Raw genomic sequence first — 17,041 nt, forward strand, 5'->3', positions numbered from 1 at the left:
AAGTGTTTTTCCTTCCTGTGCCCAGTTCTCCTGCGGGCCACGTCTGTTTTTCCCACAGCTGCGGCCCCGCACCCCTGCAATCCCATTTGCCGCCCGCTCCCGCCTCCCAGCTGCTCCTCCCTCGCACATGCCAGAACCCTCCACACACTCAACACTGGACGATCACACACCTGCTTTCTGGCCGCCCTGAAGCGCACCCACGGAGCTTTCACCTGCCGGAACTGCAGCTTCACAAGCATCCGCCCCACCAAGCTGCCGACTAGGAAAGAACTCAACCACCTCAGATGGATCCTTCTCAACACCCTCACCGCCCGCAAACACGCCGCTGAACTCTGGGACCTACTTGACTTAACCTCCCCAGACGTCGCCTTCCTGACGGAGACCTCGGCACCCGACACAGCCATAGCCGTCCCAGAAGGCTACAAGATCACCCGCAGGGACCGCACCAACGGAGCAGGAGGAGGAATCGCCATCGTCCACAGGAACACTCTCAGAGTTTCGACCAATACTGATGACACCCTCCACACCGCCGAACACCTGCACTTCCAGATCCACACCGACCCCAACACCACCCTCAGAGGAACCCTCATCTACAGAGCCCCAGGACCCCTACCACAGTTCAGCGACTCCATCGCCAACTTCATCAGCACACACGCCCTCGCCCCCATGGACTACATTCTCCTCGGGGACCTGAACTTCCAACTCGGGAACAACAACAACACCAACTCCACCACCCTGATCGACAACCTAGCCAACCTCCGACTCAGACAATTTGTCACAACACCCACCCACTCCGCCGGTCACATGCTTGACCCCATCTTCTCCGCAAGCCCCCACATCTCCTTCAACCACACCACTGAACTCCACTGGACCGACCATCTCTGCATCCACTTCACATTCAAGAAACCCACCACGCACTACCGCACCCAACATATGCCTTGCCCTGCTGGAGCAAAGTCACCAGACCAGCTAACCACCACCCTGCCCAGAGCCCACCCGCCAACCCCACCGACCCCGACACCGCCGCCCGCAACCTCAGACAGTGGATCAACGACTGCGCCAACACCCTCGCCCCGATCAAGAAACCCTCCAACAGTCACACCAACAAGAAAGCCAGCTGGTTCACTGAAGACCTTCGGGCCTCCAAGCAAACCTGTTGAAAGCTGGAGAAGATCTAGCTCCGTGAAAGAACACCGGACAGCCACGTAGCCCACAAGAACGCCACCCGCAGACACCATCACCTCATCAGATCCGCCAAAAGTGCCTCCTTCAAAGACAGCCTAGACAACAACGCGCACAACAGCAAAGAGCTCTTCAACATCGTGAAGGAACTCTCCAACCCCAGCTCCAACACCAACGACATCCCACCCTCGCAACACCAGTGCGACTCACTGCCCACCATCTTCCACCGCAAAATCGCAGACATCGACGACCGCTTCAATGCCACGACCGCCACGACAACCACTGAAACCTCCGCCCCCATGACCACTATCCGCACCAACCGCCTGATCTCCTGGACCAACATCAACGACGACGACACCATCAAGATCATGAACACCATCCACTCCGGATCTCCGTCAGACCCATGCCCACATCACATCTTCAACAAAGCCAGCACATCCATCGCACCCCATCTCTGGAAAGTCATCAACACCTCCTTCGAGACAGCAACCTTCCCGGAGAGCTGGAAGCACGCCGAGATCAATGCCTTACTCAAGAAACCCAAGGCGGACCCCAAGGACCTCAAGAACGTCTGTCCCATCTCCCTGCTCCCGTTACCGGCAAAGGTCATCGAGAAGCCCGTCAACGAACAACTGACCCGCTACCTCGAGGAGAACAACATCCTGGACCCTTCCCAGTCCGGGTTCCGCAGCAACCACAGCACCGAGTCTGCCCTCATCGCCGCCACCGATGACATCAAGTCCCTCCTGGACAACAGAGAAATGGTGGCCCTCATCCTGCTGGACCTGTCAGCCGCCTTCAACACGGTCTGCTAACACACACTACGAACATGCCTCCACAAAGCCGGAATCCAAGAGAAGGCCCTGGACTGGACCACCTCCTTCCTCTCCGGCAGAACACAGAGTGTCCGCCTTCCCCCCCTTCCACTCCGAAGCAACCGAGATCTGCGGCATACCCCAGGGCTCATCCCTCAGCCCAACTCTGTTTAACATCTACATGGCATCGCTCACCCACATCGCCCGTTGACACGACCTCAACATCATCTCCTATGCCGACGACACCCAGCTGATCCTCTCCCTCACCAAGGACCCCCACACCGCCAAAACCAACCTTCAAGAAGGAATGAAGGCCGCCGCTGAATGGATGAGGAACAGCCGACTGAAGCTGAACTCGAACAAGACGGAGGTCCTCATCCTCGTATCCACCCATTCGGCCTGGGACGACTCCTGGTGGCCGACCGCACTGGGAACCGCTCCAACCCCCACCGACCACGCACGCAACCTAGGGGTCATCCTCGACTCCACCCTCTCCATGACTAAACAGGTCAACACTGTCTCCTCCTCTTGCTTCAACACCCTCCGCATGCTACACTGGATCTACAAGTGGATCCCCACTTGAAACGAGAAGAACGGTCACCCAGGCCCTTGTCAGCAGCAGGTTGGACTACGGAACCACCCTCTACGCAGAAGCCTCGGCCAAACTCTTGAGACGGCTGCAACGCATCCAGAATGCCTCTGCACTCAAGATCCTCTACATCCCTCGCCGCAGCCACATCACACCCCACCTGAGAGACCTGCACTGGCTCCCGGTCAACAAGAGGATAACCTTCAAGCTCCTCACCCACACACACAAGGCACTCCACAACACCGGACCAACGTACCTCAACAGATGACTCAGCTTCTACACCCCCACCTGCCAGCTCCGCTCCACCGACCACACCCTCGCCAAAGTCCCCCGCTTCAGAAGAGCGACCTCCGGTGGCAGATCGTTCTCCCACCTCGCCGCCAAGACCAGGAACACCCTCCCCATTCACCTACGGCAGACCCAAGACCTGCTGACCTTCAGAAAACTCCTCAAGACCTGGCTTTTCGAGCAGTAGCAGCATTCCCCACCCCAGCTCATTGAGACCCTCACGGGTTAGTAGTGCGCTTTACAAATTATATGATTGATTGATTGATTGAAGTGTGGAAAGCGGTGTACATGGCCAGGTTTACGGAGCCATAGTAAATGCACTCCATTACCCCAGTGGGAAACAATCTCAACCTACATGGTCATGGTTCGGTAGCCCGTGTTTTGTGGCTCTACAAAAGAAGTCTGGCCTGTTGTTTTTCAGATAACCTGAGAACATGTATAATGCTGGTGAGTCTTCACATATCGTGGATATTCATAGCACAATGGTGCCCGCTCCTGTGTAATGCTTGAACAACCACAATGACGGTTATTCTTAGCATGCTTATAATTTTATTGCTACTGCAGTTTGAGGCCTTAACTTGCAAGTTTCATGTATTCTTGTTGCATTCATCTATCAGCATCGATTCATACACACACCCATTCATCCAGCCACTCACTTACACAACCATTTTTTCTTGAATGCATTCATTCATCCAATAATTACCCATGCACTGTCACCCACTTAGTCAAAGATACATTCACCCACCCATCAATGCACTTTCATTCAGCCATCCATTCGTGCACTCACATATACACTCTTCCATTTATTAAACAATTGGAATGTTCACACACATCCACTTACTCATCCCCAAAACCACACATACAACGATTCAATAAAGTACCTTCACCTGTGAAATAATCTATTGGCTTTGCCAATGCCTGTTTAGATCATTTGTCACTAGACAAAATGAATACATTAAAACACCACCAATATGACGGTGCCACTTTAACATGTACGATGCATTAATTTCTCGTGAATAATGTAAGAAATAGATCTGGCAAATAAAATTGGTATTGGAACATATCTTTCACACACAACATGTGAATTTGGATCTATTATGTCACAGTGTTAATGCACTTTACTAGTGCATTATGGGCATGGAAGTAAGAATGCAGAGCTTCGGCAATCATCTGATGCATGTTTTTTTGCCTTATCCTCAAGCCCATCTTTGAAAATCTAGCCTAATCGTAAACATGTATAGAAATGTAGTTGGTGGAGCAATTGATGATTTCTTTGTTTAAAAAGTAGAACTACCATACCTTCTTTTACAAGATTGCCAAAACTTCGTACAATCTCATGTAGAACAGCTGCTCCATTTGCTGGATCAATACCTCCAAAGACCCAGGAATCTCGATGACCGCCCAAAATGATGTATCTATCTGTAGACATGAATATACACCTTTAATAATGATTCACATTTCTGGCCTTGTCTGAATAGGAATGAAAAACTGATAAACGATGCAAAGCAGATTTAAACCTACTGTTATCCATGTACACAGTTTTACAATTCCGAAATAAGAATACATGTTTCAGTGACTAACAGGGAAAGGAGAAACTCTTTCAGACCAATACATGATTTTGGTTAACTAAAACATACTATTATTCTCACATAATTGCTATCCATTAAATCACTTGAAATATAAAACTTTATATTTAACACATTTAGAAATATTCAATAACTCCTTTAAAAATAAGAGGAATTTGGTTATTTTTGTCGAATACATTACATTTATCAAGTTATGAATTTTATTCTTTAACAAGTCTGACTCTATTTTCCTGATCAGAAGGCCGATTGCCATAGATCTCAATTCATCCAATTTAAAACAACATTTACATAGTGAATTTTTCACTGTGGGATATCAAAATGATGGTATACAAAGTCTGAATTGCAGCTAGTACCCTGGGATGAATTTTAACATTACTCAAGATGAATTTTAAGATTCTTCAGTTTGCCCCACAATATTTACCTACTGACCAAGTCAAATGTGACTCTGAAGTCCACATAATAACAAAACAATAAAGAAGACTAACCCTGGTTGGGTGCTCTGATTGGCCCACTCCATCTGTGAGTAGTTGAATGAGTCTCTCTAAAGCCTGGTTGCAACGTTGGCAATAAAACAAATACATTGACCCAGTTCAGCAAGAGTTTTTAAATCTACTTTTGTGCAAGGACTAAGCACTGATAATAATCCATACTAATATAATAAAGAGTGAGCCCAAACCTTTGAGGCGGGTAATCTCAGGAACCACAGCACCAATCACAACACCCAATACAGCTTTGGAAAGGGCAGTTGCAGCAGAAGGACATAGGCTATGCAGACGCCCACCATATACATTTAAAAGGTAAAAGAACCGTGCCAGCAAAGTAGTCCCTTGTGGGCGTTTCTGTGTTGTGCTGTGGGCGTGTGCTGGGGCGTGACAAACGCTGGGGGCGTGTGGTATGTTCCGCCCTTCATGCCATGTCTCACATCGTGTGCTAATCCCACTCTTCTCCCTTTAAATACCCCTGCACCCCATAATCATAACCCACTCTTACTCCTTAAAATACCCCAACACCCTTAAACACTAACCCATCTTAACCCTATAAATATACCCTGTACCCCAAAACCCAAACCTATCCCTGAACCCTAAAAATACCACTGTACCCCAAAACCCAAAGCTACCCCTGAACCCTAAAATACCCCTGTACCCCAAAACCCAAACCTAGCCCTGAACCCTTAAAATACCCCTGTACCCCAAAACCCAAACCTACCCCTGAACCCTAAAAATACCCCTGTACCCCAAAACCAAAACCTCGCTCATAACCCCAAAAATAACCCTGTACCCCAAAATCCAAACCTACCCCTGAACCCCAAAAATACCCCTATACCCCAAAAACCCAAACCTTGCCCTGAACCCTAAAAATACCCCTGTCCCCAAAACCCATACCTATCCCTAAACCCTAAAACTACCCCTGTACCCCATAACCCAAAACTATATCTGAGCCCTTAAAATACCCAAACACCCCAAAACATATACCTCAGTACCACAAAACATATACCCCTATACCCATACATACCTTATCCAAACATTTAAAAAACCATGCTGTTACCATTCATGCATTTACAACGAATTTCGTTGTAAATGTATGCGTGGTAAAAGCATATAAAATGTAATGCCATGCTTTATAATGGCATTGCGGAGTCATGGTACTTTCGTAATGAAAGTATGCGGAGTGACGGTATGCGGAAAGAAAGTTGCGGAATAATGGTTGTTTACCCTCCCCCGGTAAGTACATTGGTGGCACGGCAGCCCACATCTCCAGCAACATACTCATATTTTTTCACCACCCATTTGAAAAATGCACAGGTCTCTCTCATTGATGGCCAGCACCGACATACACTTTTAGACACACCTCCCGCCACAAGTTCTAGAATTGCGAACTTTAGAGCTGGGGAGCTACGTTCGAATCTCGGCATCAGCTCAACATCCTGTGATTCCAGGCAAATCGCTTTGTCGCCCCATGCCTACCACAAATGAATGTGTTCTTCTGTAATGTAAATTGTGCTCATGCCATGTTGTCGAGTTCTCGCTATATAATATTGCAAGGAAAAATAAAGTAGGGAAACTCGAGTTCACACACTACTGAACGCGCACTCTTAAATGCATCAGCAGTGCACTGTGAATCGGAGCGTTTCACAGGCCTGTCACAGATAAGAAATGCTATCAAAACGAAATCCTACAAAACAATATACTACTGGCCGGCAGCAATTCATACCCGGACAACGTCGGGACGGGCTGCTAGTGGTCTATATTTGGCTGGTTCAAACCATCCCTTTCTAATAAATTGACACCAACAAGGCTTCCCTTCATAGTCTAGTACAATGGCAAAGGCCGAGACTGCTCTGCAACCCAGTCTCAGAATGTATGTACAACGTTTATATCTTTTTAATGGGTTCCTGGGACCAGCCATGTGACCAGGGCGTCCCCTGGGTCAGTTATTGAGATCCAGCAGATTTTGCAAGGACAGTTCTTCTCTGGTTGTAAATCAAAAGTAGGGCCATCATCATCAGGAAGCTCAGAGAACATGTAGGAGAGGGGTACTCGTCAGCTACTATGTGAGAGATGAATAGTGAATTAAACTGTGGTATAAGCCCAAAGCCACACTGTTCTTCATGTTGCTCTAGTCTAACGTTTTCAGCATCACATCTCTCCTTTCTTGAATGTCAGTGGTTTCTTCGCTTCTGCTAGTTTATTTTCTTGGGTCAATTTTCTCAGAGCTGTACTTTTTCTGCCATCCCCAGGCATGAATGGCTCGATTTTTAGCATGTACTACTCTATGTTTGATGTGGGTTTCTCCATTGAATCCCCTTTTTATTAATCACATACCTTTGGCTTTTTCAGTCAACTTCACACAAGCGAGAAGAGCACGGATTGAAGCCAAGAGGTTATAATTCATAATTGCCAGCATGCACCATCTTCAAAACCAGCATTTTTACTGTCACCAACTAAACAGTACAAATGATACTTTTCTTTTTTTTTTGGTTTTGGGGATGGATGATAAATTAAATAAAGTTAATAATAAACTCGATATTAGGCATTATATAGTGCTTTGTTTGAAAGGTCTCTTGTAAAACTATTATATCAAATCTATACAGAAACACTTCATTAACTGAATAGCGTCAGCAAAGGCTAAGGCCTTAATGATGACTGACCCATTAAATCTACGTTATTATGCTGGTGTGGAATTATCGTTACCACGGCATGGTGATTCCTGGGGTGGGTAATTATTAGGGATTACATGTTTTTGTTACTAACATGTGGGAACAATATTTCCAGGACAGTTCCCGCATGCCTTCACCTGGAGTTTCCCATACAAGTGTGTAGAATTAATTTCTGTCCACTCATTATGAGGATCTAAGGGCCTAGTTTATATGTGAATTATACCCTATGTCACTTGTAAAAAGATGAACAGCATATCCGTCATGTTTGTGACTGAGTATCTTGTCCGCCAAAATAGAAATCAGGCCCCACGTGTCTGTGCCGCACTATTCAAAGCATCAATCAAATGATGATTGGCCTACATTGGCTGAACATAAGCACGTAAAAAGGGACACATTTATTCTTAGAAAATTGTGCATCACCCAAAAATTGCTTTCAATATCAAAGAATGGAAGTTATGCTCAGTTGGAATAAAATAGGGTTCTCTTTTCTTTTACAAGTGTTTATGTAAGATAAACATTTGCAGTGCTTAAATTGAGCTGGTGGTTGCCGGCGGGGGTCATCAGCATTCACTTTTGGGGTCCACCATCTATTTTATTTAAAAGATGGAAAAACTATTCACATGACAATTGTTACTTTTAACAAATTATCAATCACAAATCCTACAGTGCAGCCTCCCATCACAGACCTAACCATCCATCCAAAAGGTTCTCTTGCACCAATGCTGCTCCCAGCAACACGGCACCAAACTACCCATACAGGCACAGCAGTGTCACACTTCACGTAATGCCTGCACCGGCTTCAACTACTACACTTGCTGGAGTCCATGGGGCATATTATGAAGAAACAGCTTTAAAATTATCGGCGCTTTAGCGGTGGGAAACTGCCGCTAAAGCGGCGATAATGGGCTTGTTAATATGCCCTTGTGAATTCCAATAGAAGCCCATGTTCTGGTGTGAACATGAGCTTCTATTGGAATTCTCTACAGCATATGAACAAGCCCATTGTTGCCGCTTTAGCGGCAGTATCCTGCCTCTAAAGCGGCGATAATCTTAACTCCTTTCTTGCTAATAAGTTCCCAAATTCTTGAACCTCATGCATAATGCAAGAGATTCTGCGGAACAGGTTGTAAAGAGTGTAAATCTAAGATATCCTTGTAAACATCCGAGGTTGGAGCATGCCACCTCTTGCAGGGGTCGGCTTATTCTGTTCTCTGACTTCACAGTAGGCAGTCAACTCGGGTCACAGTCCATTTGTCCTTGTCTATTGCAGCAGCATTTACATATATAAATGAATGTCAAGTCGTCATCTTCTGGCATCACAAGGCCTTTTTGGTTGACTAAAAGAGTGTGCTTCTGAGAAATGCTCCATCAGTATTAAAGGAGAATCGTTATAAGATAAGAACACCAAGCAGAACTAACAAAAGCAAACCAAATGACATATCCAAACCGGAATTATTTTACATAGAAGATGACCTATCAGAGATGCTTCTCACGTGTCATATGTACATACTAGGAAATGATGCACATATTCAGAGAACAATGTAACTTAGTTAGTTTCTCGTGTGTGCTAAACAGCTGACTTTACTTTTAGACAACAGTGGTCCGTTGGAGTAGAGAGGTTAGAGAACAATAAAATATAGACCGAATTGTGACTATATTGGTTTAGACCTATCCAGCCGCACAGAGGTCTGATATTTACTTTTAAATCAATAGCAAGAAAATGTTTCAATAATACACAAGACAGGGCACAAGCCTGTACCCCACTGATCACACGATGACATACACACACAAGGAAACAAAACAGGGGGCTTTTTAGGCAAAAGCTCAGGGTTAGTTGCACTTCTAGTTTTGACAATGTCAAAGTACAACAACAATAAACCAAAACACCTTTACATATCTAGTACACATCTTAGTAAGTATAAGGTGTTTGAAGGGTGTCGACGGCGTTTCGATCCGCTTTCTGTGTCATGCGGATCATCATCAGGATATAATATATGCCTAAGGGTGGCCTTAATTGCCTATGAAAGGAGGGAGGAAAATACAACAGAATAGGAGTTAGGAGGACCTACAGGGGGAACCTTGTGAGAAAACGCTCAATTTATACATATACACGTCGAGGCGACACCGCCGTTCGCCATCAACATCGACGCGAAGATCGACGTCGAGGAGAGAAAGATCGCCATCGAGGTGAGGACACTCAACGCCAGGGAGTTCCTCAACGTCAGGAAGGTCGACGTCGAGAAGAAAGACGTCAAAGAGATCGACGTCGAGGGGTGAAAAGTTGAAGTCGAGGCCCAGAACGGTGTCTAGTGCCTCTGTGGTGAGCGTCTCATCGTCATCAGTGAGTCACCGGATGCGGCGGCGGCGGCGCTCGCGCTCAGAGAGGTCGGCCTCCAGAGTATCCTCCCCGAGGCCTGCTCTCAAGAAGAGACGAGTCCTTAGGTCACCGGAATCTGATTACTCCCGGACCTACTCACCCTCAAGGCCAAGGACTCCTCCTCCTCCTCCTCCTCTTCATCCTCCTCCACCACCTCCTCCTCTTCCACCACCGCCTCGGCCTCCACTACCAAGCCCTGTGGTTCCGGCACTACCTGTTCCGCTTCCGCAGCCCCCAGGACCAGTGGTTCCTGCAAGGCCCAGAAAGCCAAGGTCAAGATCTAGAGGGAGTCATCACTCTCGCAGTGAGCGTCGATCCTCGACGAGGTCACGCCATAGTCGGAGGAGGGACGGGTCGCGGTCCAGGTATACGGACTCATCTAGCGACAGGAGGTATTCTCCCACTTTGTCGGACTCTCCTCCAACTAGAGTGTACCCAGTGGACGGCATTGTGACTTTCCAAGATGTGCTGCTGAGGGAAGCAGCGTAGTTGGGGATCACATTGACTGTGCCCACCCCTACCACTTCTGTGATCTTTGAAACTCTGCAGCGCAAATACCTCTCTCGCCCTTTGCTGCCTTTGGTGTTGGGACTGGAAGAACCGGCAATGGAGATGCTTCTGACACCGGCCTCGGTGAAGTCGGCACCATCGAGACTTCAGAAGAAGTACAGGCCCCCGGATTCTGATCCAGCATTCTTGAGAGCGGATCCTGTACTGGATTCTGTCATTGTGACAGCAGCCAAGAAACAGCATTCTACTGCTCCGTCGTCTACGGTTCCTCCGGACAAGGAGAGCAAGCACATGGATTCGGCAGGAAGGAAAGTCTGTAGCACGGCTGCCACTAAAATGAAGGCAGCTAGTGCATCAGCGCTTTTGGCAGATATGATCGCTCGTTGTGGGAGTCCCTGCAACAGTTCATTGAGCTCCTCCCGAGAGACAGGAGGGAAGACTTCCAGGAGATTCTGAATGAGGGCATGATGGTCTCAAATCAGGTTATCAGTTCGGCGGCGGATGCCTTACTCCTGGACGTGTATGGGTACTCCCATGACATTAACATGAGGCGACATTCCTGGCTGCGCCTTACCTCTCTTAAACCCGAGGCGCAACAGCGGCACACTAATTTGCCCTTTTCCAGATCCACCCTCATTGGGGCTCATGCGGACGAGGAGATGGCCCACATAAAGGCAGAAGTGGAAACGCTGAAAGCTGTAGGCTTGGAGAAACCGAAGGAGCAGCGGAAGTCGTACCGTCCCTTCCAGAGGCGTTACTCTTCCAAGAGGTATCAACGGGGGCAAGGTTGCCAAGCTGGCCAACAGCAGCAGCAACAACAGCAATACCAGCGGCGACCCTTCCAGAAACGTCAGAGGGGCAGAGACAGACAGCAGTCCTCCTCGGCGAATAAGGGCCCAGCCGGGTCTAAGCCCTGAGGAGTTACTTCCCCCTCGTCTGTTACCCGCTCCGGTAGGGGGAAGCATACAGAATTACTTGGCAGAGTGGAGAAAAATTACTCAGGACAAGTGGGTGCTGAATATTGTTTGCAATGGATACAGTCTTCGGTTTGTCAGCCCTCCTCCAGCTATTCCACCGGTTCCTTCGCACTACCAGCTGTGGGAACTCCAGGCAGAGGCCGATACCCTGTTAAGAAAAAGGGCGATAGAAGACGTCCCTCTGTCTCAAAGGGGAAATGGTCAAGTTTCAAGTTTATTTATTATATGATTACGGAACTCACATGAGATCCACATAAAAGACAAAATAATACATTCCAAAAACAATCTTCATTAAGGAACATTATATATACATCGGGGAAAAAAATATAGAAATATACATGATAAAACTAAACATCAAAACATTCGCCTAATACAAATTCAAGAAACATTTAAAAAAATTAAACAGTTTGAAACGAAACATTTCATTGGGGGGATTATTCATGGCCGCAATGAAAGCAGTAGCAGATAAAATATTCAATTGGAGGCAAATCGGTCTTAACCACTTGCGCCTGTGCGACATTAGAGCTGGGCAGACAAAGATGACATGAGTCAAATCCTGATTATTCACCTGTAGCTGATGAACCATACCATCTTGATAAGAGTGATTTCAGAGGGAGTAAATCCTGCCTTAATAGAAGCACCATACGCCTAACTCCATGCGGAATATTCCAATGGACATAAGGTTGCGCTTTCCTAGTCAAACAGGAATCAATGACTGGAGTGGTGCCTTTATTCTGAATACGAAACTCTCTGTCTAATCTAAACCCTAATTCCCAAGATGCTGACTTCAGAATGGATTTCAACTGATATGATGATAAAGAGAATAAAACTTCTTCATCTAAATGTAAATGTTCACAGCATATCTAAAGTTTTTTAGAATCAAGGAGTAATCATTAAGGTCCCCCAGCAGCTCAGTTTTAACGTGCCGGGTTCACCCTTAGCCAGGCTAGAAGCCCAGCGAACACTCCCCGCTAAACCTTGAACCCAACTGCTACGTAGACCAAGTTCCTGTCTTAAAGCTGCTATTGAACTGGCTGTATTGATAGTAAAAAGGCTACGTAGGATTTTACCTTCAGAGGAGTTTAAAAAACTCCAACTTTTTATATCAATTAATTCCATCCCATAAAGTAAGGAAGCAGGAATTTTTGCTCTAAATACCTCCAGTAATATCGATAGGTGTCTTCTGCCTGTGGCTTTATAAAGGGACACCAAGCTTTTTCCTTGGACAATAGCTTTCCGGATGTTATTAGCTATGTGAGCTTTTTCACTTAAGTTGCTCATAACAATTTTGCCAAGGAAGGTATAAGATTTTACTGTTTCCAATTTTTGGCCCCCCACGGTCCAATGAAAGTTCACATATTTGGGATTTTTCCTGCCCGATAGACACATCACTTTGCTTTTTGCGATATTTATTGACAAATGATGCTTTCCTGCATATTGTGTAATGCATGCAGTCGTTTATTCAACCCTTTAGGCGTTAAATCAAGAATCAAAATGTCGTCAGCATACATAAGACATATAATTGGGGAACCCCCCAAATTCGGAGCAATACCGGTACTTGCAGAGAGAGCCTGGGGTAAATCGGCTACATACAGGGAGAACAATAAAGGAGCTAACAGGCAACCTTGCTTTAACCCATTGGATGTAGCAATAATTTTAGACAGACCTCTTTCCCCCCCAACAACACTCTACACCAAGTATCCGTATGCAAAGCACGAACCAATCTAATGAGGGAGGATGGCATCCCCAAACCGAATAGCTTTCCCCACAGTACTGATCTATCCACTTTATCAAAAGCTGTGGAGAAATCGATAAAGGCGCCATAAACTCGCCCTCCACGAACCTTAACATATTTCTCCGTTAAAACTTGAAGTGCGGTCAAATTATCAAGGGTACCATGCCTCTTCCTAAAGCCAGTTTGTTCATAAGGTAAGATTTCTGCCCGAGACACCCAATCGTTAATTAGATTAAGAATACATTTAGCAAAAACCTTACCAATTGCGTCTAATAGTGCAATTTGGCGATAGTTTTGAGGGAGATCACTAGCCCCTTTTTTGAAAAGAGAGACTAGTATACTCCCTTTCCAAGATGTAGGAACAGTACCGCTAATAAAACAAAATTTGAACACTGGATAGAGAATTTTACTCCATAGTTCACAGTGTTGTTTTAGAGCAGAAATTGGAATCTCATCTGGACCCATCGCGCCAGAAGAGCGCATGCCCCTAATGGCTAATTCGATATCCTTTTCAGACGGGGGATCATAGGGGAGATGATCCTCATAGAAGGGATCATTATCCTGTTGTAAGCCATTGCTGCTATACAATTGCTTAATATATTGAATCTAAATCTGCTCTTCAATAGAGATTGGTGTTGCACGGGATCTAGAGCCACAGCCTTCGGCAATTAAAGACCAGAATGTCCTAACATGGCCCTTATGTGAGGATTCCCGGAGTTTGATCCATAGAGAATCATCCTTTTCTCTTTTTAATCTAGCCCTCAACCTCGATCTCCTTCTTTTTAACAGGACCAATTTATGCTGCCGATCCATGTTAAATAGTAAATATTGCCCCCTTATCAATTAATTTATTTCAATATTTAATTGCCGAAGAGGTTTGGATAACACCGAGGGTTTATTAATAGGCGGAGCTTTCCTAGCAGTTAAGGTTACTAAATCCACGAAATCTGAAAAACTCTGAAGTTCCCTCCCGTTCCATTGGGACAAATTCTCCACAGTAGATATCAAAACACTCAGTAGATTCCTAATGACCCCACAATTCCAATAGCATTTTCCTGACTTAGCTCAAAAATTCACTAGATTAGAATCAATGTGCCAAGAGTCCGATAGGGGAGGTTTGAGATCGACTGTAAGAGACAATACCTTGTGGTCACTTCATACAGAATTGACAACCTGCACATCCTTCATAAATGGGAAAAAGGAGGTATCAGCCACCACGTAATCAATAATCGATTCTCCGTTTTTCGATTTATGAGTAAAAGCAGCAGGGATGTCAGACGGAAGTCTACCATTTATTACTATACAATCCGCCTTAGAAAGACCTTCCAAAAGTAATTTCCCTCTTTTGTTGGACTTAATATTCGCCGGGAATTGCACTTGTGGGATATGGAGAGATTCTTCCTTATACTTGTTCCTGAATAAATCAAGACCACAGTTAGAACTTTTACAGTTAAAATCACCTAATAACAATATATAAGGAGGGGAAGGGTTAACCATGAGTTTAGAAATAAAAGAAAAAAGCGACTTTAGGCCAACATTGAAGCAGGTATCAGGGGGAATATAGGTATTTATCTAAACAAACGATTTATTTGAACCGTCTTTAACCAGATTTTTCAGGGTTATTGCCTAGAACAATTTATTCGGGTCTAGGAAATGGGAAAAATTCCAATTGATCTTATTGGAGAGTGATCATGCTATTCCACCCTTCGCGTGGCCTCTCCTGGAGGGCAATGCGCTACCATCTAAAACAAAATAGTCTTTTTCCATCAACAATTTACCATCCACCCAAGTCTCTTGAAGCCAAATAATATCAGCTGCTAAGGATTGTAGAAATAACATTTTATCTGGACTGTTCTTCAAACCCGCAATGTTCCACGAAATAAGGGGAAAGGGTCTATACTCCCGGTTCTTTCTGGTACGCAAAAAGGACAAGAACGAGTTCTGGATTTGCGACAAGCAAAAAAATGGATTCGCAGGGAGAAATTTTGCATGCTGTCCTTGCACCAAATTTATCCTCAGCTGCAGCAAGGGGACTGGCTTTGCGCAATAGATCTACAGGATGCGCACTTCCATGTGCCCATTGCACGGAAACACCGGAAGTTTCAACATGTCCAAGTCTGTTCTGACTCCGGTTCAGTACCTGCAGTACTTGGGAGCCTCCATCAACACTATCAGAGCAAGTGTGTCTCCTACGGAGGAGCGACGCTTATCGATCCTTCGGATGGCTCAGGCTCTCCTGTCGGTTCCATCAACCACAGTAAGGACGGTGTCTTCTCTTCTGCGGTCGATGGCCTCCTGCATCTTCCTCACACCACATGCACGCCTTCACATGAGACCGCTGCAGGAATGTTTGGAGGCTCAATGGGACCAGAAACGAGGGAGCTGGGACGACAGGATCCAACTGTCTCTACACGCTCATCAGTCTCTGAGGTGGTGGTGTTCGGCAGAGAATCTCCTCAAGGGGGTCCCCTTCCACAAGGACATTCCCACACAGATTATTGTGATGGATGCGTCTCTACATGGCTGAGGAGCACATTCAGACCATCTTCAGATCCAGGGAACGTGGTCCCAGAAGGAATCCACGTACCACACTTCCTGGAACTCAGAGCTGTTCATTTGGCGCTGAAAGCCTTTTATGCGTCCTTCCAGACCGACTCCTTGCTTGTACAGACGGACAATATGACCACAATATATTACCTCAACAAGCAGGGGGGCTCGAGATCGCATACACTGTCCCAAGAAGTGGAGGCGATCTGGCACTGGCTGTTAGCCAGAGGACTGACGATAATGGCGACCTATCTACAAGGTGTGCAAAATGCTCAGGCAGACGCACTCAGCAGGCTCGTTCAGGAGAACCACGAGTGGGTCTTAAACGACGAGGTGCTAGGACAATTTTCGAAAGATGGGGCACTCCAGACATAGATCTGTTCCCCACCGCTGAAAACAGCAAATGCCGATACTTCCCCTCCAGGTTTTACCGACCGGGGACTCTGGGGAATGTGCTATGGATCAGCTGGTCGAACAGCTTTCTGTACGCTTTTCCACCCACTCCCCTGATTCCGGCAGTGCTCATCAAGCTGTCGCAGTCCAGAGTGCGAATGATCCTCATTGCTCTGGAGTGGCCTCGACAGTGGTGGTTCACAGACCTGCTCCACCTGTCTCTCCAACCTCACCTGCGGCTTCCATGTCGGCCGGACCTTCTAACGAAGTTCGGGGGCAGATGGTGCACCCCAAACTCTCATCGTTTAGTTAGGCGGCATGGCTCCTGAGATAGTGCAATATGGACACCTAAATTTGCCTGAAAATTGCATGGAAATACTGAAAGAGGCTAATAGGCCTTCCACAAGGACTTCCTATGCCTACAAGTGCAAGAGGTTCTGCATCTAGTGCACGTCCAAGAACTATGATCCTACCACCTGCAAGGAAGATGTCATCCTTCCATACCTCTTGCATTTGGCTCAATCTGGCCTTAATTTCCATTCTATTAAGGTTCACCTTGCCGCATTAACTGCGTATAGGAAATGCCCTTCACAAACATCCTTGTTCCAGATTCCTGTAATTAAAGACTTTTTAGAAGGCTTGAAGAAAGTGTTTCCTCCTGTTAGGCATTCGTCGCCTCATTGAGAACTGAATGTGGTGCTGTCTTGGTTGATGAAGGAGCCTTTTGAACCCATTCATAAGGCTTCCCTGCAGCATCTTCCCTGGAAGGCGGCCTTCCTTGTGGCGATAACAACGTCCTGCAGGGTGAGTGAGATTCAGGCCTTGTGTTGCAATGAGCCTTATACAGTGTTTCATGCTTCTAAGGTTGTCATGAGGACTCACCAT

The 17,041-nt window shown here is 46.3% G+C and overlaps 1 protein-coding gene across 1 annotated transcript in view; it reads right to left on the reverse strand.

The window, feature by feature from the left end:
* Positions 1–17,041, reverse strand: part of LOC144773916 (N-acetylated-alpha-linked acidic dipeptidase 2-like) — a 696,330-nt gene that overhangs the window by 208,911 nt on the left and 470,378 nt on the right. Inside the window, exon 11 of the mRNA XM_078658978.1 lies at positions 4,174–4,293. Within this exon, the coding sequence (XP_078515104.1) occupies positions 4,174–4,293 (120 nt within the window). The remainder of the gene's footprint in view (positions 1–4,173; positions 4,294–17,041) is intronic.

This window comes from Lissotriton helveticus, chromosome 8 (assembly GCF_964261635.1).
Source record: "Lissotriton helveticus chromosome 8, aLisHel1.1, whole genome shotgun sequence".
Lineage (NCBI taxonomy): Eukaryota > Metazoa > Chordata > Amphibia > Caudata > Salamandridae > Lissotriton > Lissotriton helveticus.